The following is a 23,212-nucleotide window of genomic DNA, read 5'->3' as shown; positions in this document are numbered from 1 at the left end:
AGGGTCAAGCAGATAGAACAGTACAGCGAAACCAACAAACAGAGAACGAAGCACGTTTCCGTGTCGATGATAATACAGTGATGGGAGTTTTCGGAAATGGTGGTGTGGGCGTGGGTATGACCATCGACATCTACGTATCCACGTAAGGTCAAAGATGGTGCAACACAAAGGAAGCGAAACGCAACGGTGGGCAGTGAAAATTGAGGGAATGGTACAGGCAAGATGCATCCTCCACGACGCGGCGCATCACTGCAGATAGAGGGGGTGTGAAAGGGTGGCAGCGCTTCATCAGGTAACTGAGAGAGACCCAACCTGCACTGCCTCTCGCGGGGAACGCTGTAAAAGATGAGAGAACTGAGCACCGCCATCGAGGTGCCCAGCGTGGTGAGTGCGCGTGCGTGTGTTTCCCGCGCTAGCAGCGTTGCGACGCCCGACTCTGATTGATTTGGCACTTTTTCGTTGTTTATTTCGATCCGCGCAAGTGCGTCTCATGCCCATTGAATACTGCATGTGACAAGAGAACAAGTCCTCCTGGCGGAGTACGTGTGTATGAACGTGTATATATGTGTATGTGTGTCTATGAGGTACCGCGGGCACCGAAACGAACGTGGTCTGCTCAGACTAGGTAAGAGAGCATGAGAGAGGAAGGCGTCAGTCAGCTGCGTGAATGTGTACGAACGCGCCTTCTACTGCTTGCCTCAGCACCCACGGCCATAGGCACTGTTGGTAGTCCTGTAGGTGTCTGTCTCAGGCAAACCACCGACAACGCCGCGGTGACCGATGTGTGCCTCCCTATGAGCACCGGTAGCTGCTCTAGCCTCCGTCGCTGACCTCCCAGGCACTTCCTTGCAATGCGTACGTTCAAAAATCCAAAAATGCTGGCGCGTCGCCACACAGCCTCGCGGGGCAGGTCGACGTAGTGGAACGTACAAGGCGTCCAGCGGACCAGCTACCTCAACAAGGGCTGCAGAGCCCATGAGATGTGAGTCTTTCGCGCGAGACGACGAGGCTGCCCGCAGAGACAGGACTGAGGGCTGAAGCGAAGGATCTCGAGCCGTCTCCGCTCTGCATGACGAATCTGTAAAGTCAGAGCTACGTGGGTCGTTCGGAGTGCGAGGCGCCTCGCTGCCGTGATCGCAAGAGCCGCCCTTGTCCTTAAATGTTGTCGGCACCGGTGTCGACACTGTAGGTGATTCTCCACGCGTTGCTGCTGCCTGACCCAGTGAAGCGCTTTCTGGAGCCCATGCCTTTACGTCACTGCCGCCACGGGTACGCGGAGTCAAAAATGCGCTGTCGGAAATCAATGATTGAGAAGCGCCGCGAGTACTACTAGCATTGAAGTCAGGTCCCCGCAGGTTCATTGGCCGCAAAGCTGCATGCGCTTGTTTATGTTCGTGTCGCAAAGCTGCTTGGGCTCCAACTGCAGCCAAGCTGCTACCTGACGCAGGCTGTCGTGCCGGTGCAGTAGATAGAAAAGATGTATTTGCGGAGTTCGCCGCGGAAGAACCACGTGACGATGCGCAGCGCAATGTCGGTCGACTTGGCCGAGCATTGATGCCCGTTAGCATTCCTGGATGCATGCCAAACTTTGTCCATGACGGGTTGTGCTTCAGCCGATACACGCTGCAAGGCGACGACACTCCCGGTGCAGCAAAGGTGAAGTGGCTGTCCGCCATGACAGCGTGACGTGTGCGTCTGCGGGTGTGTGTGTGGGTGGGTGGGTGGGTGGGTGTGGGTATGAGTAGATGAATGTGTACGCTCTATGGAAGGGAAAAAGGGGGAGAAAGGCGTGCACTTTGTCCAGTGGAGAGACTGTAAACTCCGCCTTAGTGCAGTGGGTCCCGCACGTGCTTCTTTGCGTCTAGAGAGGAGAGAGGACGGAGAGGCACGACGAACACCCCTCTTCCTCACCTTCTGTCTTTCGCAAGAGACCAAAATGGAGAGCGAATTGAAGGGGGTGGGTTGGGGGAGAGCGGGGGCGCGAAGTAGCCAAGAAGAGAAGAGGAGGGCGAAGGGTTGTTCGAGTATTGAAGTGCTACAAGAGAGGTGCCTGTGCGCCAACGGGGATGGCAGAAAGTCCCCATTCTTATGGGGGGCACAAGATACGGCAGGGGCTTACGTGAGCAAAACTTCGAGTCTGCTTGCGTGTGTGTGCGTGTGTGTGCGTAATCATGTGAATAAAGAACAGGAAACGAAGGAATAACGCACCGAGAGGTGCGAGCGGCGTCGTTTCCCGTAACTCAGCACTGTGTACGAATGCCCCCGATACGCAAAACTCGTGTGTATGTGTGTGTTTATGTGTGCGTGTTTTCGTTTCGGAGATAAGTCATATAAGGATGTCCCTGAAGCCTCCCTACAGCGCTGTGTGTGGGGAGGGGGGGGAAGGGGAAGGGGGCCGACGCCCGAGAGAGTGATGCGCAAACTCCGCAGGTGACACACAGCCACACACGTTCGAGGTACGCGTCAGTTGATAAATCGTTTTCATGAAGTAGCGCGCGTTGGAGAACGGCGGGGAATCGGACGCGCATTCGTCGCCAAAGAGCTACCTCCCGGCAGAGCAGCGGCGCCGCTCCCTCCGCGACGACCGCCATCTTCAGAATACGCTCCTTGCGAGCTTGATGACGACGACGCCGACGGACGCGTCCTTTTTCTAATAGAGAAGGACATGGCGCAGGCGCAGGACTCGTCGACTAACTCATTGCCCACCACCACAAATGCGGATCCCTTCAGCTCGCTGTGATAGTCCAGCGTTGCGTTCTCGAGTTTCGACGCGCTGAGAGTGTCCACAACCACGCGCGGCGACGGCTGCGCACCAGTGAACGCTTCGTCGCTGGGCGATACCGCATTCACCTCTGCAATAGCCACATCCCCCTCGCGATCGAACTCTTCGTTCTTTTCAAAGGAGAACTTGTAGACGTAACCGTGGCAGCCGCCCGAGTCGATGGCGAGGCGAAGGTAGCGCGCATCGTTTGTAAACCCTTCCTCTGAGTTTTTCCGCGTAATCTGGGCCCATGCTCGCGGTGAGACGGAGAAGCTCTTGCCATAGAAGTCAGGCAACGTGGTCGCTGGCGGCGATCCATGAGCCGTTGAAGTCGACGAGCCACTGGCCACGGCGGTGCACCAGCGACAAAGAGAGAGGCGAAGCATCTCCACCCGACAGGAGAGCTCGGCAAAGGGAGGACAATAAAGAGGCGGCGAGCAGGTGGTCGCTTGAGAGATCAATAAAGGCGTGGATCAAGAGGCATTCCTGTTGTGACTTCTGCTCGTGCATGTGTGCGTGGGCATGGCAGGTCAAGGGGGTGTGGAGGTCGTCAAGAACGGCGGCAGGAAGAAGAGGAGACGGCGGACAGCAGAGGAGCATGAGAGCGGCGACTCAAAGACGCCAGAGCGTACGCACACGCGCGCACACACAGAGAGAGACATAAATGCACCCACGCACTGGAACGAAGGAGAGAAACACGAAATAGAAACCGGGCACAGCGGTGTGTGAAGCTCGTCCCCGGTGACGTCAATGACCTCACCGGGATTGAGTAAGGCGAACGAGCAAGGAAAAAGAAAACACGAAAAAGAGGGAGGGTTACAAACGGGCAAACGCATTACATGAGTCGCAGGCGGAAGTCCGTTCTCCGCCCCGCCCCCACCTCCTCCCTACATCATCGCCGCCCCATCACGCCTGCTGCTCATGAAGAACTGGCCGCACGCCGCCAGGCCACTAAAACCCACGGTTGTCCCCTTCGCCTCACGACGCTCCTGTTGCCTCGCTGAGAGTTCCACGCAGACGGAAAAGGAGGTACTACTACCACAATCACTAATGGAAGGACAGGGAGAGAAAAAAGAAAAAGGATCATCCTAAGGGCCGTGAGATAGTGAGTCCGCTGGACATGCGCTGTATAACCCAGCCCCGTGATAGACAACATAACGAGAAGAAATACTCTTGAACAACAGAAGAAAAGAGCATACGGTTGTGGACGCCACGGGCACGCAGGACATCGACGGTGTTCGGCATCCGAGAGCCGAAAACACAGGTACAGGGAGCGCCTCTACTTGGACGTCAAAGCCATCTCGCAGACTCACCGACGCTGGTGCCTTCAAGACAGCCCTAGTCCCTCTTGACCTTATCTGCCTTCTTTTTCGAGCGTGCGTCGTACCATTCCATGAGCGGCTCCATCACAATCCCCAGGAAGAGTAAGAAACTGAAGAAACCAAGGGCCATTACCACGACGTCGAACACGAAGTCCTCGTAGTTGAGCGCTTCGTAGATTAAAGCGAAGCCGGGGTAGTGAGAGAGGTACTCAGCGACGGCGCCAGCGACAGACAGCTTCTGCGCCTTGTACACATCCGCCAGTACATCCTGAGAGAATTGCGCGATGAGCTGGTGCTGCTCTCCGCCCACCTTCCATGGGGTGTCCATCTTGATTGCCTCAAAGCGCGGCACATGAGTGCGCATCTTGAAGAAGCGGTCGCGCTTCGTGTCGATGATCATGACCGCCGGCAGCTGATCCAGCTCGATGTCGTAGCGCGAGCGCCACACCTCATACTCAACCACGTCGATGTACGACCATGAAACGCGAGGGGTGCGAATCTCCTCCTCGATGGACAAGTCGCCTCCGTGCTTTGCCTCCAGAGCGGCGTTTTCGGCCTGTGCGATCTCGCGCAGCACCGGCACAAAGTCCATGTCCTTGTCGTCGATTGGGCGATTCGTCATAACCACACCCAAGTAGTTCTTGGGATAGTACGCGAGGGTGGCGAGCATGCCCGACGACGCGTCCTCGACGGCGTGGAACCCGTGCAGGGCCAGAAAGTTCTCGAGTGACGTGCTCATTGTCAGCGTGTCGGCAGCGACCTGGCGGGACCTTTGCTTGGACGACCTCGCGACACTGCGCTCCTCCACCCACGGTCCCGAGTAGCAGTGAGGCTCGCGGTAGCGATCGGAGAAGACAACCAGAGCCTCACCGTCTGGGCCGCTGGCCTTCCCGGCCGCCACGCACGCCTTCACCCTCTCCACCACTTTTTTATACTTGTCACTGGCGTGCTCCGCCCAGCCCTCCGCCTGCGACTTCTCGTAGATGACGGCAAAGCGGATGTTACTAACGGACGCGGCCCCATCGATGGCGTGGCTCCAGTGGGCTGCGCGCTGGTTTTCAGGAGTGCTGGGGGATGTGGCTGGCACGTAGACATAGCACGGCACACGCGTTGTGCCGGCCTTCTCCTCGACCTCATTGAAGTATGACACATCCGTGACATCCTCCGAGAAGCTCCCGGTGCTCACGGCTTTCTGGAGGTACGCCGAGAACTGCATGAAACCCTGCTGGGTGTTGCTGCCTTCGTACAGGTGCCACTGCCTCCCCTTGTCGGTGGTGTACAAAAGGGTGGGGAAGCGCTCCACGCCGAAGTACTCCGAGACCGCCGTGTTCCTCTGCACATCTACCACCGCGAAGGTGCTGTGCGGCACCTTCATCAGGTCCAACTGCATACTGGCATTCAGAAACTGTGGCAAGAGAGATTTGCAGTGAGGACACCACGGCGAGTAACAGAGCACAAGGAACGCACGCGGTGCTGCGCGCTTGCTGGGAAAGAGGTAAGACTCGAAGTTTGCATTGTTCAGCACTATCATGGAGTCAGGTAGCTTGTACGTGATTGTGGTGCCCTCAGAGATGAGCTCCAGCACCTCTGAGACATCCTCGCCCACATCCTCCACCGCCAACGCGTGCGAGAGGCACAGAGTTGCCGCGAGGACGACAACTACCAGCAGCGGCGTCCGCCACGGTGCACGGTGCATAGCTAGCTTCATGTTTTCTTTAATGCAGGCCTACACCTTTGCGTGCATGCGTGTGTGTGCTTGTGTGGCCCCGGTCAGTACGGTGCAGTTGTTGTCTCCTCGCAGCTGACAGGATTCAGAATATGCGAGTGAGAAATGAGCAAGCGAGAAAGAACGCGGTTATGTACCCGCGCGTGTTGGTGCTTCGCGTGTGTGTGTGGGGGGGGAGCAGACAAGGAAGAGAGAAGGCACTACACGAAGAGTGAGGAGTTGGTGATCAGCTTGTTCTACGGGCCAGCGTGTTGGTGCACGAGACCAGTAAAGGGGTGGAGCGGTGGAGATCCCAGTGGTCAGCGCTCCGCTCCACGCCCACACACGCATGCACGAAGCCAACGCATTCCAAACCCATCCGTTTCGAAAGCGTAAGATGAAGTTGTCGGTGTCCCAAACGAAGCACACGAGAGGGACGAGAAAGGGTTCCAGCAGTGCCCCCGTGCATAACACAAGAAAACAAAAAAAAAGGTGCAGCGAGCGCAGTTGCCGACGCCGTCATTGTGATTTGAGAACACAGCCAAGAGAGGTAGTGATGATACATAGTGCACACACTCGGGTGCGTGTTTGCGTGTGTGTGTGTGTCTGCGTGCGACCACGACGCAGGGGGATGCGCATTCTCTGCCGCTCCACACACCTCCATCCGCCCAAGCAGTGACAGAGAAGAACAGTCCAAAACAGGATGAGAAGAATGGCTGCAGAGCCTGTGTAGCACGTGATGGTTTACATGAGGATAACCCAAACAAAAAAAATAATGAAGGCGTCACCAGCAGAAGAAAAGCGAAAAGCAGAGGAGCCAAGACAGACGAGAAGAGAAAGCGACCGCAAGAGAATCAGCCACTGGGAGTTCCGGCCCCCTGCACGCGCACGCACTCGTACACATCAGCGCCCTTGTAACGACGGTACCCTACAGCCTTGGCAAGGATGAGGAAGGTGGCGACAACTTCGGCGGTGGACGTGGTGCTGCAGAGGTAGTCGACACGCCGCCTGCTCGCTCACCCGATGCCTTCCATCGTGAGTCACGCAGCTTCAGGCGAGGAAGTGGCGGTGGTCGCAGAGACTGCGCTGCCGTCGATACGTGGGCGGACCTCGCTGTATCGAGCTTGACATTTCCGTGCAGAGCCTCGGAGAAAATCTTGTCCTCCATGTAGCTCTGATAGCTGTGGCGCAAGGCCCCGTCGAGGGAGTCCTCTGTGGTGAGTGTGAAGAGCTTGACCGGCGCTGGTGCGAGGGGCGTTGGCGACGGAATCAGAGAGTGGGTTGGCTGACCACAACCAGCATGGCTATGCTGCCGTTGCGCCGCCGCCGCGACGTCGCGCTTGAATGCCGAGCATGAACCGTCCTGGTGCATTGCTCCACCCACTAGCGATGTCGCCGCTGCCAGCGGGGCTCGCCCTCGCAGCAAGGCGCGCTGCCGGGGCCCGAGGTGCAGGTGGGTGAAGAACTCCTCAAGCTGCTCAGGAGTGTAGTCGATGATATCGACACGGAAGCGGCCTCCCTGCGAAGCACGGTCAGCCCAGTATGCCTCTAGCTCTCTGAAGAGTCGCTCCAACTCTTTCCGCTCCGCCAGCGTCGTCGGTGAAATCTTCCACGCAACGGGATTGACGACCAGCCGCGCGGTACTCGCTGCACTGGACTCTCTCGAGGGGACCCTTCGGCGCTCGGGCAGGTTCAGCGACTCGTAAGAGAAACCGATGTGTGAGCTGCTCTGGGCAAAGGACGGTGGCGACTGCGCGCTAGGCGGCTGTGATAAGGCAATGGGCTTAAGATGGTTTGTGGAAGAAGTAGACTTCGGCGGTCTCTTGGAGGATGGCGGACGAGGAGGCGGTGGCGGCACCTCAGTAAGACCGAAAGTTTCCTTGGTGAGCAGGCTCTCCGTGGGGCCGGCAGCCGCCGCGTCTTCGCGACGCTGCTGCTGGAGAGCCCTGTTCTCTTCCAGCATGCGCAGTAGACGCAGTCGGCGCTCTCGCGCGCTTTCCTGCTCCGCTCGACCCGCCTCTGCGCGTGCACCGCCGGGTCCTTTCCCCTTGGTAAGAGCGGCCAAGATGTCCTGCACCTGCTGTGGTGTGAGATTGCGGTTCACCGCCCCCTCCGCCTCGCTCTCCCCCAAGAGACGGCGCATGAGGCTAGAGTTTTCGAGGTCGTCCAGGGTGAACCCCTGCAACTTCGCCATCAGTGCTGCGAGACGCGACAGATTGCCTGTATCGCCGGCCTCGCCATCCTCAAGGTGGTAGTCGTCGTCGCTGCCGCCGCGGTAATTGCTTTGATCGGCGCCTCCCTCTCTCGCCTCCGCGAGCCGCAGAAAGTCGTACAGCAGCATCTGCTCAGCTGGATCATCTAACACGTGTGGTGGCAGGTGAATCCCCTGTGCCTCCAGCACGGAGCACAGCCACTCTTTGCGCGCCAGCAGATGCTCCCGTTCCTCCTGGGTGAGTTCAGACTTCCTCGGCCCCTGCGCGCGTGCCCCATCATCACCACCGTCGGCCTCATCGTCGTCATAAGGGAACTTCCAGCCGGGCTTCACTCCACACTCCGTGTACCAATACTGATCATCTTTCCTCAAGTAGCGTGGGTGATCGCGGCGCAAGCCCGTGTGGCGAGTGCGACGACGGCGACGGCGCCTGTTGCGACGATCGTCGCTGTCGCAGTCGCCGATTGAGCTCCACGAGGTCATGCTGGATGACCGGGAGTCACTGCCACTGTGCCCAGAAGTCACGCGGCGCCACGGCTCCAAACGCCGCAATTTCTTCGCTCGATCCTCGAAATACTTGCGGCGAAGGAACTCCGGCGCTCTCTCGTCCGCTGTGTAAAGCGAGCAGTCCGACGAGAGCGCTACATGCCAGCGCAGCTTGCGCCGACTCACCACGGCTCCGTCTTTGTCCATCTCTTCCTCGACGATGTACGAGCCATTGTTCAACCCCGGCTCTGAGATGCTGTGCGAGCTCGAGTGGCTCTCGCCGCCGCACACTCGACGGCGGTAGCGGTGCGTCACCCCATCCTCGTCAACACGCTCGCTGTAGACCCACCCATCATTCCCCTCGGTCTTCGCCTCAGTGAGACGTTTCAACTCAGAGAGTGACAAGTCTAAGGAGGACGCCAGCAGGAGCGACTCATCGTCGTCTGAGTCGGTCGACTGCGTCGATTGCGAGCTGGTGCGCACGCCGCGCTTTGTTTTGGACCGCGGTCGACGTGAGCGGTACCTGTCTGCCGCAGTGTGAATGGCTTCGGTCATGCTTGTGATACTGTTGAGAGATCTGCACCACGACAACGGCTGAGACAACCGCCCGCTTACCTCGGCCAGGAGGGCCTGAAAAGACTCCATTGTATCCGCCTCCTCCTTCGCCAGCTCCGCTTTCTCAGCTGCACTTATGGCGGACTTGGCCGCCTTACTCTCTACCGCATTGGCAAGCACCTTGTCCTCCTCGTCCCAGTTGTGCCCAAACACCTCAACGTAGAGCTCCCACATGAAAATCGCCGTCTCCACTGGGTTGCCAGCGCAGCACGTCCAGTTGTCCGCCAGCTCCATCATAGAGCACCAGAACTGCGGATACGTAAGCGAGGGTAACTGCGCTACCGTGAAACTCATCGGAACCAGAGACACAGACGCCATGGCGTACGACTTGCCAATGCCCCAATCACAGCCGTCGGCCCGCCGCATCATCATGCCATCGTCGATGGTTACCGCCATCGACGACGTGGGTCCAATACTCATCCAATCGTCCCCCAGACCAATCTCGCGCATGCCGCCGACGTCGCTCGCGCCACCACCTGTCGGTCTACTGAGAGCGTAGCCGTTGCGACGCACCGACAGAAACCGGCGCTGCAGGTACAAGGCATCTCGCTGCGTTTCGCCGCCGGCGGTGGACATTCGATCATCCCCCGCGTCTTCGTAGTTGGCCCCTTGCAGTTTGATATCCACCAGCGAAGTCCGCGTCGTCGACCCTGCGCCGCCAGCAACGGTAGAGCGGCGATGCTGTCGCCCGAAGTCTCCGACGAGGCGTGGCGCCTCCCCAAAATAAAACGGCTGCGCCGCGTCTCCCTCGTCGTACGCAGCATCCACGAGTAAGTCCTCCTGAATGTATGGCAACAGCTCCACTTCGACCGCGTCGCATTCTGGCAAGAGCACATGCGCTATGCGAGTATGGAGGTAGACGTACTGGAGAGGGGTCATGTAGTATGCCACACTGGAGTGCTGCTCAGACCCGCCCCCCACGCCAGACGAAACAGCGCCGCCACCCTTTCTCTTCTTTTTCCTCGACAACTTCGACACAGATTTACGGGTGCGAGATAGCTTCGATGCGCTTCGTTTTCTTCGACTAAGGGATATAGCAGTGGCCTTTTTGCGGCTAACGTCGTCACCACCGGTGCCGGCGCCTGTGCCCGCCGCAGCACCCTCGCCTTTGGCGTCGCTGTCGGAGATTTCGTTCAAGTCGTCCTCATCCGCCTCTCTGTCGGACCGCCCGCGCAGCGCAGAGGCCGCGGCTGCAATATTGGCATCCGCCGCTGCGCGTGACTTCCGTGCCTCCTGCGCCTTGTGGGCGTGCTGAGCCGCCATGGAGACCGTCAGCCGGTCCCAGAAGCGGCGAATGACGTCGTTCACGAGGCGGTCGCTGGCCACAGCTGCGGCCCCGGCTCGGCACGGCCCGTACGCCGCTCGCAACAGCTGACGATGGCACCCCGCCAACTGATCCCACCGCATGTCCTCCTCCACTATCGCGTTGCGAAACGGGTCCGCGTCGGCCGTGTTGGTGCTGTCGCACTGCAGCAGCATCGATGCCGCCCCAAGCGCCATGATGGCTGGCTCTCGTGAGACACCGCCGTAGCAGCAGAGAAGGTGCTCGACAGGCCGCGCGGAGATGAAAAGATACGGATCATTGCAAGTTCCAGCCTCCCGCTCCTCCTCCGTGCGGCGCTGCAGCAGCACACGCATCTCCCCTGTCCAGCCGGAGGGGAACTTGTCCCCGGCACCGCTACCCTTGTCACCGCCGTGACGGACGGCGGCGTTGTCGTTGCACCCCATCCGCCGCGCGAAGAAACGGGCCCCGTCCGCTACGGCGGTGGTAGAGACACCCACGCCCATCCCCCGTGCACGTGCGTTGCCGCCTTTTTCGGCGTTCTCGGCTACCGTGACATTCAAGCCGAAGCGGGAGAACGACCCAGTGTTGAGGGCCTCAGACAAGGCCGAGACGCTATCCTCGCTGCTTTTTAGGTGCCTCAGGGCTGGTGAACGATGCCGTAGGATGCCGCTCTTGCCGCTCGTCATCGTGCTGCTGAGCTCCACGGCATGTCCACTGCGTGGTGTTGTCGGTGGTTGCAAACTTGCCTCGCTGTCCGTTTCCCTGATCATTCTGCCCAGCAGCCGGGGAGGAGTAGAGGCTGCGTAGGTGTTGAGCGATATACTGGGGTGCGATGCAGCAAACCCGCCGAAGCCGGCCGCTCCGTTGCCAGTACTTCTGCCGTAGTGGTCCCCCTGGAAGTCCTGGTCCTTGAAGTAGATGGAAGACTGCTGAGCGTACTCTGAAAAAAGAAGGTCCACCAATACTGATTCACGCTGCACGGCACTCACACCGCTGCGGACCTGTGCAGCTGGCGAGTTGGTTGATTGCGAGAGTGGCTGGCCTTCCACGGCTGCCATCTGCTGTAGTTCCAGCTCGAATCGTCGGCGCCGGCATTCACGGTAGTACTTTTTTGCTGCCATGGCAAGAGCGGGGTGCCGCAGCGACTCGCGCCGGCGATGGTGGAAGGCGCTTACCCGCGGCTGCCGCACAATGAGAAACTCGAGCTCCTCCGCAGCGTTGGAAAGGAGGCGTCGCTGCACATCTTGTGGAATAGACATGCGCAGTGACACGAACAACGCCTGAACAATCTTTCGATCGAGAGCGAGAGCCGATGTGGGAGCCTCCTGTGGTGGTGGCAGCGGCGAAGGCGCATAGTGCAGACCATTTGCATCGGTGGCGTTGGTGGTGGCCATGCTTGTAGTTGCGTGTGGGAGTGAGTGTGGGTGTGTGGTAATGCAGGTACGTGGGGCCGCACACCGTCACTCTCCCCCTCACCTGTATTCGTGTTAGAGCTTGGGAGGAGGGGGGAGGGAGGGAGGGGGGTATCACAGTTTCAGCAACAGCTCTAAAGAGCACGCACTCTTCTGCTCACCAAAACGCACGTGAGAAACAGAGGCTCCGAAGGAGAGTGGCAGAGATAACAAGGACGAAGAAGCAATGAAAAAGTGGCGGAGCCCGGAAATTAAACAAGTGTGGTAAGGGCATTGATAGCTCACCCAAGGCATAGAAGAGAGGGGAACGGGAGAGCAGGTGGTGGCCAAGCTGCTAGGCGGCTGTGCCCCGCTTGCGGCGGGGTAGCGGCGGTGCACAAGGCAGCCATTAAGCAGAGAAGCGAGAGTGTCTGTTTCTGCGCGTACACGCAAGCCCCACACGCGACGTGAAAGAGCATCCTCGACAAAGACATCCAAGTCCCGTTCCTCCTGCTCCCAGTCGATCAAAAACCAGAGCATGCACGGCGGGTTTAACCTCTCCAATGGTGCTATTCTCCTACTTTTTCTCTTCTTCGCGTGTCCTCAATGAGAGAGAACGCACACCAGGCCACGGCGAACACCTCGCCCGTAGGTGCGCTTGATTGTATGCTTCCCTTCACTTGCATCTCTCCGACTCTCGCAGCGGTGTGGCGCAAACGCTCGTCAGTGCACAGACGGAGAGAAGGTAACGGTAGGGCCATCGAACAAGCCGATCAAACGGTCGGCGTATAGTAAGAGACGGAAGAGAAGCAAAGGAAAGGCAAAAAAGAGGCAAGAAAAGATAAGTGCATCTGTTGAGTAGTGGTGTGTGTGTGTGCATTTAGAGGCTCACGTCCAGGACACGCTCGCGCCGAATATGTTACCCCTCCTCCCCTCTCCCGACTCACCCGGATCTGCCCTCTTCATTGCCTCATGCATGCGTCCTCCTCCCCCCATCTACGTGTTGCTTCATTCGCGTTGAGCAACTAGGGAGAAGGTGCGTAAGGTAGAAGGGAGAAGCAGAAGAAAAAGGTGAAGGGGCAGTGCGTCATGCGCGAAAGAAAAAAAAAGAGCACCCCTCCCCAGGGGAGACAGCGATAAAAAAAGCGCTGGCCTCGTGTTGTTTACGCGTAGCCGTACAGGATGTGGCCCTTCTTGCGCAGCGCGTTCACAACATCGGACGCCGTCACGGTCTTCTTGCGGGCGTACTCGGTGTAGGCCGTGCTGCAGCGCACAATATCCTCCACGTAGGCCTTCAGCACGCGGCGCACCTCTTCGTAGATGTCGCTCGAGATGCGCTTCACGCCACCGCGGCGCGCCATGCGGCGGACGCAGCCGCGTGTAATGCCGCGGATGTTGTCGCGCAGCACCTTCTTCTGGCGCTTCTGGCTGCCCTTGGCATCAGCGGAGCGCTTACCCTTGGCCATGGTTGATATGTTGAGAGAGGAGAAGCGAGAGAGTGATGAGAGTGGTGGAAAAGCTTGAAAAGCTGGTCGAGAGAAAGAGAACGAAATTGGAATGTCTTCGACTCAGAGGCAGCAAGAGAGAGGTATGGGTGTGCCAAAGCCAAAAATAATTATTATCAGAAGCGTGATAGAGGAGTTACATCATGTGTAAGATGCCGAGGAACATTTCGTTGATGTCGCGATGCCTGTGGCTCAGTCTCGATTCATTTCTTCAGGATGACGGTGGAAGCCGCCGATTAATAGGATGGCCCGTCCTCTCTCTTGATTGGCTCGCTTTTCTCTACGAGAACGTGCATGGAAAGAGAAAAGGGTGCGCGATGAGTGCTACCACCTCTCACAGCTGCGCACAATCACCTAGATTGGTTCTAGCACCTTGCTATCACCAAAGATGCGTAGATAAATCGCCTCTTCTCCTGGTTTTGTTTTCTGAGAAGCGATTGTGCATCATGATCACGAAGAACACCAAAAATGAAAAAGTGTGCGTCCCCGTCATCGTCACTGATATTGTTGTTTCGCTGCCAACGCCACCGCTTCCCAAATGCCTCTGCAAGACAGATCCTAAAAAAAAGAAACTCATTACATGCGTTAGTTAGCCTCCCTCTCTCTTCCTGTGCTGTGTACTTTTTTTTCGTATTTTTTTTTCTGCCTCTTGACCGCTGGCATGATCGACAACGTTTTCTCCTTCCGTTCTCACTTTCATTTGAAACAATTTTCTCTAATATTTGGCCTGAGGCGTGGGAGGGAGGGAGAGAGGAGGCTTGCTTAAGAGCTTCATTTTCTTTTTTTCCTTTTCTGCTCCCCTCGCCCCGCCCTGCTTTGTAACTCAATTTGTTTTGTGGTCTTTTTGAGTGTTTGGTTCCCTGATCACGTTGCTCTCTGCGTTATATATATATATAAAGTGGTTCATCTTTGTTTTCACTGTTGCGTCTTCCCCTTTTGTGTGTGTGCGCGCGAAAACGGGGTGGGCACTCGACACGCACCCAGGTACACATACATACATAACCGCACGTCGGCAAACTCAAACACGCAGACTCGCACAAACCACTCGCGGCACACCACAGGCATCGACACACGCACACGCATGGGATTCATACGAAAAAGCCAACGAACACCTTCTCCGTAAGCTCATCAACACTTGACGAGTAGAAAATATGAGGGCAAGAGAAGGAGGAAAAGGTGAACCTGCACGGAGGAGAACAAAACACAAGCGGAAACGGCGAGTAGGAAACAATAAACAGCTAAAATGGAGATCATTTTTTTCTTTTTCACCCCTTCTTTGTAGCGCCCCCCCCCCTTTTGTTTGCCGGTTCTCGCGTCCATCGCCCTCTCCTCATCCCCTTCATGCCGCTGCACCGCGACCTCGTGCATGTTGAAGCATGCGCCACAGAGCATCCTTCGACCGTGCCCTACTTCCCTTTTGTGTGTAGGTGCATCCATGGATAAGTAGTGGTGGGCAAGTCAGGTCACCACAGCGACACAGAAACGCAACGCAAAGAGGCGGCAGGACGGGCAGCAGAGGCGATAAAACCACGGCGGCGCGAAAGCACTCCAGCACAAAAAAAGGGAAAAGGGAACAAGAGCCAAGCGCAGAAGGCAAATAATAGGAAGAGACGAGGAAAACAGAAAAAGCGAAAGGCCGGCTTTTCATGAGACGATATACTTGTCGCGCATGAAAGTGAGTCCCACTAAAGCACAATGTCGCCAGAAAAAAAGAAACCGAGGAATGAAAAAGAGAGTGCGAGGCAGATGGGAGCAAGGAAGAGACAAACGCGAAACGAACAGAACGGAACAAAAAGTCCTCCAAGAGACACAATCGGGAAATGGGGAGGGAGAGGAGGGGGTTCAGCAAGGGCTTGAAACACAGGCCCTACACGGGTACACACAGAGAGAGAGAGAGTGACCCGCTCCCTCACCGTTTTCGACCTTCTGAGCTCACCTCTCCTTTGTTCTTCTTTCGGTTGGCCTCCTCACACACACACACGCATACAATGTGCTCTCTCGCTGTCTCTTCCCCCTCTCTTTCTGTTTTCCCACCGACCCTTCCAACTTCCCCGCCATCCGCGCCTCTCACTCGCCACAGTGCAAATTTCGAGTGCTGCCCTGAGGCATTTCGCTGAGTCCAGGAGGAATGGAAGAGATGGCTACGGTGGTACGAGGAAAAAGAGAGACGAAAAGCACTGACACCATGAGAACTGCAGAGGAATAGAAAAAGAAAGAAATGAGAGGTGGAACGGACCCAGACGCGATGCACGTGACTTGACAACTCATCCGGCCGACGGGGAGAGAAGACGGGTTATTAGCAGCAGACCTCCGCTGTCTCTCGCGTATCTTCAGTTTTCTTCAAGTTTCCCGCTGCTCTTCGGTTCTCTCCTTGGTTTCACTTCCCACCGCTCCCGGATTCACTTTTCTTTTCCTTTTGGGCATGCTACATGGCATACTGACGAGTCCACTCGGCGGCTGTCTTGTTGAAGGCGTTCCTATCAGTCTTGTACTGGCGCGCGATATCCGGCACCAGCGGATCGTCCGGGTTGGGGTCCGTCAACAGAGAGCACACAGACAGCAAAACCTTCGAGATCGTCAGCGCCGGTGACCACTGGTCCTTGAGAATATCAAGGCAGATGCCGCCGTTGTTGTTTATGTTCGGGTGGTAGATCTTGGTTGTGAACTGTAGCTTCGGTGGCTTGAACGGGTAGTCAGAGGGGAAGTGGATGTTGAGGAAGAAGAGGCCACCAGCGTATGGTGAGTCCTCCGGGCCAATGATGGTGGCCTTCCAATTAAAGAGGTCACTCTCGCTGACCGGGCCACCGCTCGTGTTCGCTGGCGGGTCCTTCTCGAGGTCCCTCAGCTCCTTCTGGATCCGGCGAAGCGCCATCTTCGTTCTTGTTGTTTTTCTTTCCTTTCGGGTGAGATGAGAGCAACAGAACAGATAGGGACGGGAGTGTGCCCTACACACCAGAGAAACAGCGCCAGCAAACAGAGAAGACACAAGGAAAAACAAAAAGAAACACAAAGTCAGCAATAAAGAGAGAGGTGACCGGCTATGGAGAAATATAGGGCAGAGGCGCTTCTGTATACAGGCGGTCTGCGCTTTTGTTTGCTTCTTGTGGGTTGTGTTCTCGGGTAATCCAAGGCGTATAAGAGAGTGGTGAAAGCGGTATCCAATTCTGGCAAACGAAACGAGTAGGGTGGTGTCGGAGGAGGGGGGTGGTTGGCGAAGTAGGAGCAAGCGTGGGCCATGGTGCGTGATTGATGGGTGAGAAACGCGCGCAGAGGAAGAAAAAATTAAGCACGAAAGAAGAGAAGGGAGAGAGAAACATGGAGAAGAGCGGACAAGGTTTGGAGGATCTAGGAGAGACGAGGAAAGAAAAGGTGGGGAGGTGGGGGGCCTGGGGAAGCACTGCGCCAGAGCATACGGCGACGCCAGTCCATGTCATCCTCTCCGACGCGCCGCCTCTGCCTTCCCTCCCCTCCGCTTTCATCTTTTTTCTGTTTTTCATCTGCTCCTCATGACAGATGACACCTCAGCACGGCATCTCACGCTCCAGTACACCCACTCCGTATGGGGAAGCCAAGCAGCCACCCCTATCCCCTGCCAATGCCGAGCCACTTCTGGCCCTGGACAGGGTCAAGCACCTACGACGTGGAGAAGTCAGTGCGATGCATTGCTACTGGCGTCGGCAGTCAGATCCTGGATGGCGCTGCGTCGGAGTGACCTGCGGCAGCGAACACGCTTGTACGGATCCACGCGATGGGCGGGGCGTCGACGCGACTCAAGCGCATCTCACCCGGCCCCCGCACAGCCTACTGGTGGGGCGCCTGAGTGCCACCGCGAGGGAGATGCAGCACCTGGCGGCCGGCATACTGTGAGCGGCTGCGAGGCGACCTGCGGAGCGGGTGGGTAACGTTTGAGCTAGAGGCCGTGCTCAGATGGCTGATTCGGGATTGCTGTACCGCGTGTCTACACCTGCGTCGCACCACGCGATGGGGCCTGTGACAGCCCGTATCGCTCAAGGCTGGGCTCATGCTGAATGGCAGAATGGACTCTCTGAACGAAAGAACAGCTTCTCAGCAGAAGAGACGATCGCGTGCGTAAAGAACACTCAGAAAGAAAAGAGAGCGGGCCATGCCCTCGTCACCTTGTCTCATGAACACGCACACATACAGGGAGGTGGGAGACGCAGCAGCGAGCATGCATTCCGTTGAGAAACTAAACCCCCTCTCACCAAGCCTCGTTCAGCGGTGCAGCTTGGGAGCGATGCGCTCGAAGACCGTCGTGTTCAAAGGTTGCGGTTTGAGAGCGCTGTGATGACTCGTTTATACGTGTGTGTGTGTGTGTGTGTGTGTGTGTGTGTGTCACAACTATCGTGGACTGTGTGATTAAAACGGAATAAAAATACGGCGACAAGAGCCCACGCCTACCTAGCAGAGGGGTCAGCTCCTCTCACCAGCTCCAGAGGGACAAGGAAGAGAAGGAACCACCAGAAAGAAGCGGGAACAAGGAACCACGAGCAACCCAAGGAAAGGCCTGGAGAGGGAACAGAACAGGGACAAAACACGCTGCACGCATCTCACACATTGGATGGAATGTACGCAAACACTAGGCAGCATCAGAGGCAGGAAACATCAAGATGTGCCAAAGAAAGAGAGGGGGCCAGGGGGAGGACAAACAAGTGAAACAAAGATGCGATGGACCGAGACATGAGTAGAACCATCACATCGCGCATGTGTGTGGGGGAGGGGAGGGGGCACAATGCGTGTGATTATGCCTGTGTCCTCTCAAAGAGAAAGAAAAGGGAGGCGGTAGGGTGAGGAGGAGAAGGGGGCGAAAGAGCAAGAAAAAACGGACAAAGTGGTGCGCATGGGAAGGCAGCAATCGAAAAGGGATGAGAGGAAGTGTGGGGCTGTGGTGGGAGGCGGAGGGTGGGCAAACGCTTACAGGCAACGCTCTTGTCGATTTCGCTGCGGTAAACAGAGCGACTGGGCATCAGCCCGTTGCCATTTCACCTCACAAGCATTCAGCTCGACGGAGGCCATGCACGTACGACACATGTACGAAGAAAGTACTTTTTAGGGGCTTTTGGTCCCAGACACCAGTGCCTCTGCTGCCAAAGCGCGGCATGCGACAAATATGTCATCAGTTGCGCCACCACACAAGAGGGAAAGGAGTGCTCGGCCACACGGCATAAGCGTATATGGTCATGTCCTTTCATCATTCCATCCTCGGGTTCCTTCCAGCACCACATAGGAGCAACAACGAACAATAAACAAAAGAAACGGGCACGTACCCCTCACGCTCGTCGCCGCACGCAGCGGGGAATAAAAGCAGAGGCGACGACGCCAGAGTCTCTCTGCTTCGTCTTCGAAGTCTGTGCCGCAGACTCGTCCTCCGCCCGCTCTCGCTTCTCTGCGGCTCGCTGAATCTTTAGTTGTGCATCACGCAGCTCCAGCTTTCGTCGTTCAGCCACCACAGTCATCCCAGGCAATGCAGCGCTGATGAGCACTGGCTGCCCCTTCCACATCGCGCCATCATCAGACAGTTCCTGCTTCCCTAAGGCAAGGGTGCGCTCTGCAAGCTGCCGCAGAAACTCCTCGGTGACGCAGTTCTGCGAAGAGCCGGCTCGCGCCTCGTGGACCTCGGCCACCCCCTCCTTGACGCCGCTGCAGCCGTCACTCGGGTCCTTTCGCTTGCCCTCCTCCTCCGATGTGGGGTAGCGCCATTCGACAAGAAAGTACGGTTTACGAGAGTTGCGCACATACAGTACCTCTACTGGAAAATAGGGCCGTAGACGCGGCGACGAGGCAGCGAGAGGGGTGTCGCCGGCAGCGGCACTATCGTCGGCACTGCTGAGCTTTTCTTCCTCATTTCCGGTGCCGCTGTTGACAGTCGTTCGTGCAGTCTCGTACCAGTCCTGAATGCCGAGTGTGGCGCGGTGCGCGAAGAAGAAGCCGTTCAGAAGCTCGCCGCGGCTGTGCAGTGTGGCACAGCGAATAAAGATGGTCGGTGCAGCAGTAGCCGCAGCAGATGGAGGCACGGTCATTGTTGCGGGTGCTACAAGTCAGCGAATAAAGACGGCGTCAGTCTTTGATTGTATATGGGTACTGCGCTGCAGTAGCCAGCAATCATCTCTCAGCGCTACGTCTTGCCGTTTCGCAGTGTTGCGTAGATGCAGTCTTTGAATAGCCCGCACGCCCTATCTGCGTGTGTGTACCAAAGAAGCGCTTCTTGTCTGTGCGTCCCACTTTCCCCAGCTTTGCCGGTGCGTACAAAAAGCACAAAGAGAAGACAATGAAATGCACATGAGGCTTCGACATGCGGCGATCGATGCAACGGAGAAGCGATTCACAGAAAGAATAAGAGAGAGGGAGGACGCATGTGAATAACAGAAAGAGTGTCTGTGGAGGCGCACAAGCAGCATCGCAGCGCGCTTTCTCTTTTCCTGTTTCAAACACACCAACGAAAAGGTCACGCAAGGCGCTTGCAGGGAAAGCTACCCCTTGCAAAAATACCGCATCCTGTACTATCCCTTTCATCTTGAAAAGTTAGAGCGGCAGCGCTGCTCGCTCGAGGGTCTCTCTTACTCATCCCGAACAAGCGTTTGTATGTATGTTGTGTGTGTACGTTGTTGCTTCCCCTTTCGTGATTTGTAAAGGCAACAAGGGGAGAGCAATGGCGGCAGTGAAAAAAAGAAAGCACGAATGCCTCGAGTTCTCACACGGAGTCAGGCGACCCGCGTGCTCTCTCTTCATCAGCGTCCCATAGCGAGCACCATACGCAGACACACACCGCAGTAACACTCATTGCGACAGCCAGCAGTCTCAGCTCACCAAGTCTTGGAAAGGGAAAGTAGGCGGAAAACAAAAGTCACCTACTCTTTTGCTATCCTGGTATGGCACGGGAGAGAGAGCTGGAGGACACCTACGCTTGCGGCCCCACGTGAGTCACATACGGAGACATCAACGACTCCTCCATCGCCTTGTAGTAGGATCGAAGCTCCCTGTAGCGCCAGCTAAAGTCGACGTCGATGAAGCGCTTCTCGCGTAGCTCCTCCACGCGCGCCTCGTCCTCATCCAACTGCCGCAGCAACGACCAGTCCCGAAGTGGATGCAGGCGCTTCACCCACCGCGACGTGTCGAAGGCACCAATGTCAGCGCTCTCTAAGAAGTCGTCGTCCACGGAGACTCGCACACCGCCGACCTGCTTGCTGTACAGCGCGTTGAGGATTTGCGTCGCTCGATATGGCATGATTTCTTTGAAGGGAGTTTTCACTGGCCTAAAGCCGCCATCCGATTCCATGATGGAGCGCCGAAACACAAGCGAAAACCGCTGCGCCTCGACAGGGAGCACCATGTGAAAGTACACGTACCGTGCAGGTCCTGACATGATGTACACGGACCTGTCCGGCACCATCACATCCAGCTCCTCTCCGTTCTGCACGTGCACAAAGCGCAAAAGGCAGTTGCTGCCGAGAGAGCAAATGGCGAAGATGTCATCGTACACGAAGAGGTTGTCAATGTGGGCGCGAATGAAGTCCCCTGGCTCGTACAGGTTGGCAGTCTGATTGTTAAGCCAGTTCTTTGGTACCACGTTGTCCTGCTCGAGACGCTCGAGCAGCGGGAGGAAGGAAGCGGAAGGAAGGGGAGGCAGCTGAAAACGCCCGTCGTTGAGGATGATGCGATCAGAGGCACGCGTGTAAACGTCGACGTACCCTTTGCGCAGGTTCGTGGCATCGTCTTCAAGAATGTACTCCGGCAGGATCGTCAACCCAAACTCCTCCCCGAACGGACAGTATGGCTCGCCTGCTGCCAAGTACTTCATGCTGCCGCCTTTCAGGAGGTGTTTGACCCCTCCTACGAATCTGGACCCGATGGACATGATTATTCCTGCCCGAAAATGTCAAGGAGCGGGAGATCACGGCCAGGAGGGGAAGGGGAAGAAGCCGCAAAACGGAGAGACCAGAGTGCGAGAGACAGAAAGGATGGAACAAAACGACCACACCGCCGTCACCACCCTTCCTCTTTCCAGTTCCGTGTTTGATGATGTCGCACAAGCACATGCAATGAAGCCGAGTATGCCATGAACACGTGGGGGTCGGGGAGAATGAGCACCACAGTGGTGGGTGAAGGGGACAGTGAGAGACATGGAAAAGCCATGAGAGCAATGCACAGCCCAGAGACAGCGGCACGGACTCACAGAGTGGCTAGAAAGAGAGGAAAGCGAATAGCCCCCCCCCTCCCCTCACGATGCACGCACTCACTTGCCAATGCAATCCATTGCGATGCCAGGCAGCTTTTCCAGCGCGACAGTACCCTTTTCAAGGCCCTCTTTCTTCCTTGCTCCGCTTGCTGCTGCAAGTGCAGCCAAGCCTCGGACACACGCTTATTGTCCTTCTCGCTTTCTTTCGGAGCAGAAGTGTATTCAGCTGGCGCGCTGGACACCATCTCTGCAAGCGCGCGACATCCTGTGCCCCTAGCGTAGACCAGCGCACACGTGCACAGAGGCACACGCAGACGTAGAAAGCAACAATTACTGCTCATCGCCGGACGCAGTCTTCCCCTTGGTGCAAACAGTACTGTTGTACTTCACTGCGTAGCGACGGCGCTGCCTGCGCAGGCGAGCCTCGCCAATGATGGATGCGTTGGTGGCCTCCAGTACCGTCTTGAGAGACCCCTCCATTACTCGCTGGCTACGCAGTCTGTGGAACTCATCGAAGTACCGCGGTACAATGCTTGAGCTCACGCGCCCACCAGACGTGCCAGCAGGGCCTCGATCGAGAGGCCGCATAGCTTTACTGCCCTTCCTCCGCGACCCATTCAAGGCACTATTGTAGGAGCTCGCCACCTCCGCTGGGATCTCCGAAGCCTCGTGAATGATGCGAACGACGCGGCTCCCTGGTAGGTTTCTCGGCAGCGGCGGAGACAATGCACGTTGCTTGCCACTCTCGGCTTCCCTCGCTCGTTGGCGCTCCTCCTCGGCACCAGACATAGGCAGCGGGGGGACCAGCACTTCGCGAACCCCGCTGAGCGCCGATGGAAGAATCAGCTCCACGGCAGTGTACTGATGCTGCGGCCACAGCTTCACTCCACCACAGACATCCACTCCGAGCAGCATCCCACCGGAGATGGAGATATCCATCAACAGGCGGCCGTCGCCGAACATGCGGGAAGGGTATATACAGTGGTGGCTGAGAAGCATACGGTAGCCATGCAACTCGACCCCGCACCAGTGCTGCAATCCGTTTTGCACATGGTACTCGTAGAGATAGAGATGGATACGTGTTGCGCAGTGGGCCAAAACGGCCTCCTTAGTGGCCTCTAATGTGCAAAGCGAAGGCGAAGGAGTCCTCGTGTGGCGGGCCTGAGTCGGGCCCGGTGTTGATGAGGAACTAGAATCAGAATCGGCACGTGCCGCTTCATCGAGAGTCCGGGTCTCCCCCTCTTCCGCTTTCACGCCGACCTCTCCCTCCCGCTCACTATGAGGGTCATTAGATTTAGCCAAGTCCTCCCGGTAGGTGGTGCAAAACGAGCACCACAGCCGCTGAGGAGCGGCTCCTGAGCACCGAATGCCTTGTTGCTCAAACTGCCGCGCAAGTTCCTCCATAAGATGTTTGCCCAACGTATGTGAGCAGCGAAGAGCCTAAGAGTCGGTAGGGAAAAAAAGGATATATGGCTCTGAAAGAGAACGACTGTAGCTTACCGTGAAACGAAGATGAGCAGACGAGGAAAGCTTACAACGGCCTCAACACTAGCGAATATCCTATTTCTCTGCGAAGTGAAGACGCAGCGAACCACAGAGAGTGTGCTACTGCAAGCCCGCCCCGCAGAAGAAAGACAAAGAGCAGTCGCGCTTCTTTTTTCAGCGCTGCCTACTCCGGGGTGTCTCATCACTGACAGAACCGAAAATACACGCGCACGCGAAGAAAGGGAAGTGAT

The 23,212-nt window shown here is 57.0% G+C and overlaps 9 protein-coding genes across 9 annotated transcripts; all 9 read right to left on the bottom strand.

The window, feature by feature from the left end:
* Positions 1-698: 698 nt before the first annotated feature.
* LMXM_34_1355 (hypothetical protein) lies at positions 699-1,676 on the bottom strand (the record flags this gene model as incomplete). The annotated part of the gene is made up of 1 exon (XM_003879082.1): positions 699-1,676. The coding sequence occupies one exon, from the start codon at positions 1,674-1,676 to the stop codon at positions 699-701; it is 978 nt and encodes a 325-aa protein (XP_003879131.1).
* An 805-nt stretch (positions 1,677-2,481) lies between these two features.
* On the bottom strand, positions 2,482-3,147 carry LMXM_34_1350 (conserved hypothetical protein; the record flags this gene model as incomplete). Its single annotated transcript, XM_003879081.1, has 1 exon — positions 2,482-3,147. One exon carries the CDS (start codon positions 3,145-3,147, stop codon positions 2,482-2,484), a length of 666 nt encoding a protein of 221 aa, XP_003879130.1.
* Positions 3,148-4,099: 952 nt separating this feature from the next.
* LMXM_34_1330 (conserved hypothetical protein) lies at positions 4,100-5,791 on the bottom strand (the record flags this gene model as incomplete). The annotated part of the gene is made up of 1 exon (XM_003879080.1): positions 4,100-5,791. The coding sequence occupies one exon, from the start codon at positions 5,789-5,791 to the stop codon at positions 4,100-4,102; it is 1,692 nt and encodes a 563-aa protein (XP_003879129.1).
* A 925-nt stretch (positions 5,792-6,716) lies between these two features.
* On the bottom strand, positions 6,717-11,780 carry LMXM_34_1320 (conserved hypothetical protein; the record flags this gene model as incomplete). Its single annotated transcript, XM_003879079.1, has 1 exon — positions 6,717-11,780. One exon carries the CDS (start codon positions 11,778-11,780, stop codon positions 6,717-6,719), a length of 5,064 nt encoding a protein of 1,687 aa, XP_003879128.1.
* A 1,160-nt stretch (positions 11,781-12,940) lies between these two features.
* LMXM_34_1310 (histone H4) lies at positions 12,941-13,243 on the bottom strand (the record flags this gene model as incomplete). The annotated part of the gene is made up of 1 exon (XM_003879078.1): positions 12,941-13,243. The coding sequence occupies one exon, from the start codon at positions 13,241-13,243 to the stop codon at positions 12,941-12,943; it is 303 nt and encodes a 100-aa protein (XP_003879127.1).
* Positions 13,244-15,707: 2,464 nt separating this feature from the next.
* Positions 15,708-16,154, bottom strand: LMXM_34_1300 (putative ubiquitin-conjugating enzyme e2; the record flags this gene model as incomplete). The annotated part of the gene is made up of 1 exon (XM_003879077.1): positions 15,708-16,154. The coding sequence occupies one exon, from the start codon at positions 16,152-16,154 to the stop codon at positions 15,708-15,710; it is 447 nt and encodes a 148-aa protein (XP_003879126.1).
* Positions 16,155-18,570: 2,416 nt separating this feature from the next.
* On the bottom strand, positions 18,571-19,320 carry LMXM_34_1290 (conserved hypothetical protein; the record flags this gene model as incomplete). Its single annotated transcript, XM_003879076.1, has 1 exon — positions 18,571-19,320. One exon carries the CDS (start codon positions 19,318-19,320, stop codon positions 18,571-18,573), a length of 750 nt encoding a protein of 249 aa, XP_003879125.1.
* Positions 19,321-20,198: 878 nt separating this feature from the next.
* LMXM_34_1280 (conserved hypothetical protein) lies at positions 20,199-21,155 on the bottom strand (the record flags this gene model as incomplete). Its single annotated transcript, XM_003879075.1, has 1 exon — positions 20,199-21,155. The coding sequence occupies one exon, from the start codon at positions 21,153-21,155 to the stop codon at positions 20,199-20,201; it is 957 nt and encodes a 318-aa protein (XP_003879124.1).
* A 651-nt stretch (positions 21,156-21,806) lies between these two features.
* Positions 21,807-22,880, bottom strand: LMXM_34_1270 (conserved hypothetical protein; the record flags this gene model as incomplete). Its single annotated transcript, XM_003879074.1, has 1 exon — positions 21,807-22,880. The coding sequence occupies one exon, from the start codon at positions 22,878-22,880 to the stop codon at positions 21,807-21,809; it is 1,074 nt and encodes a 357-aa protein (XP_003879123.1).
* Positions 22,881-23,212: the final 332 nt, after the last annotated feature.

This window comes from Leishmania mexicana, chromosome 34, assembly GCF_000234665.1.
Source record: "Leishmania mexicana MHOM/GT/2001/U1103 complete genome, chromosome 34".
In the NCBI taxonomy this organism is placed as follows: Eukaryota; Euglenozoa; class Kinetoplastea; order Trypanosomatida; family Trypanosomatidae; genus Leishmania; species Leishmania mexicana.
Note: the sequence above shows the minus strand (reverse complement) of the source record. Positions and strands in the feature narration are given on the sequence as shown.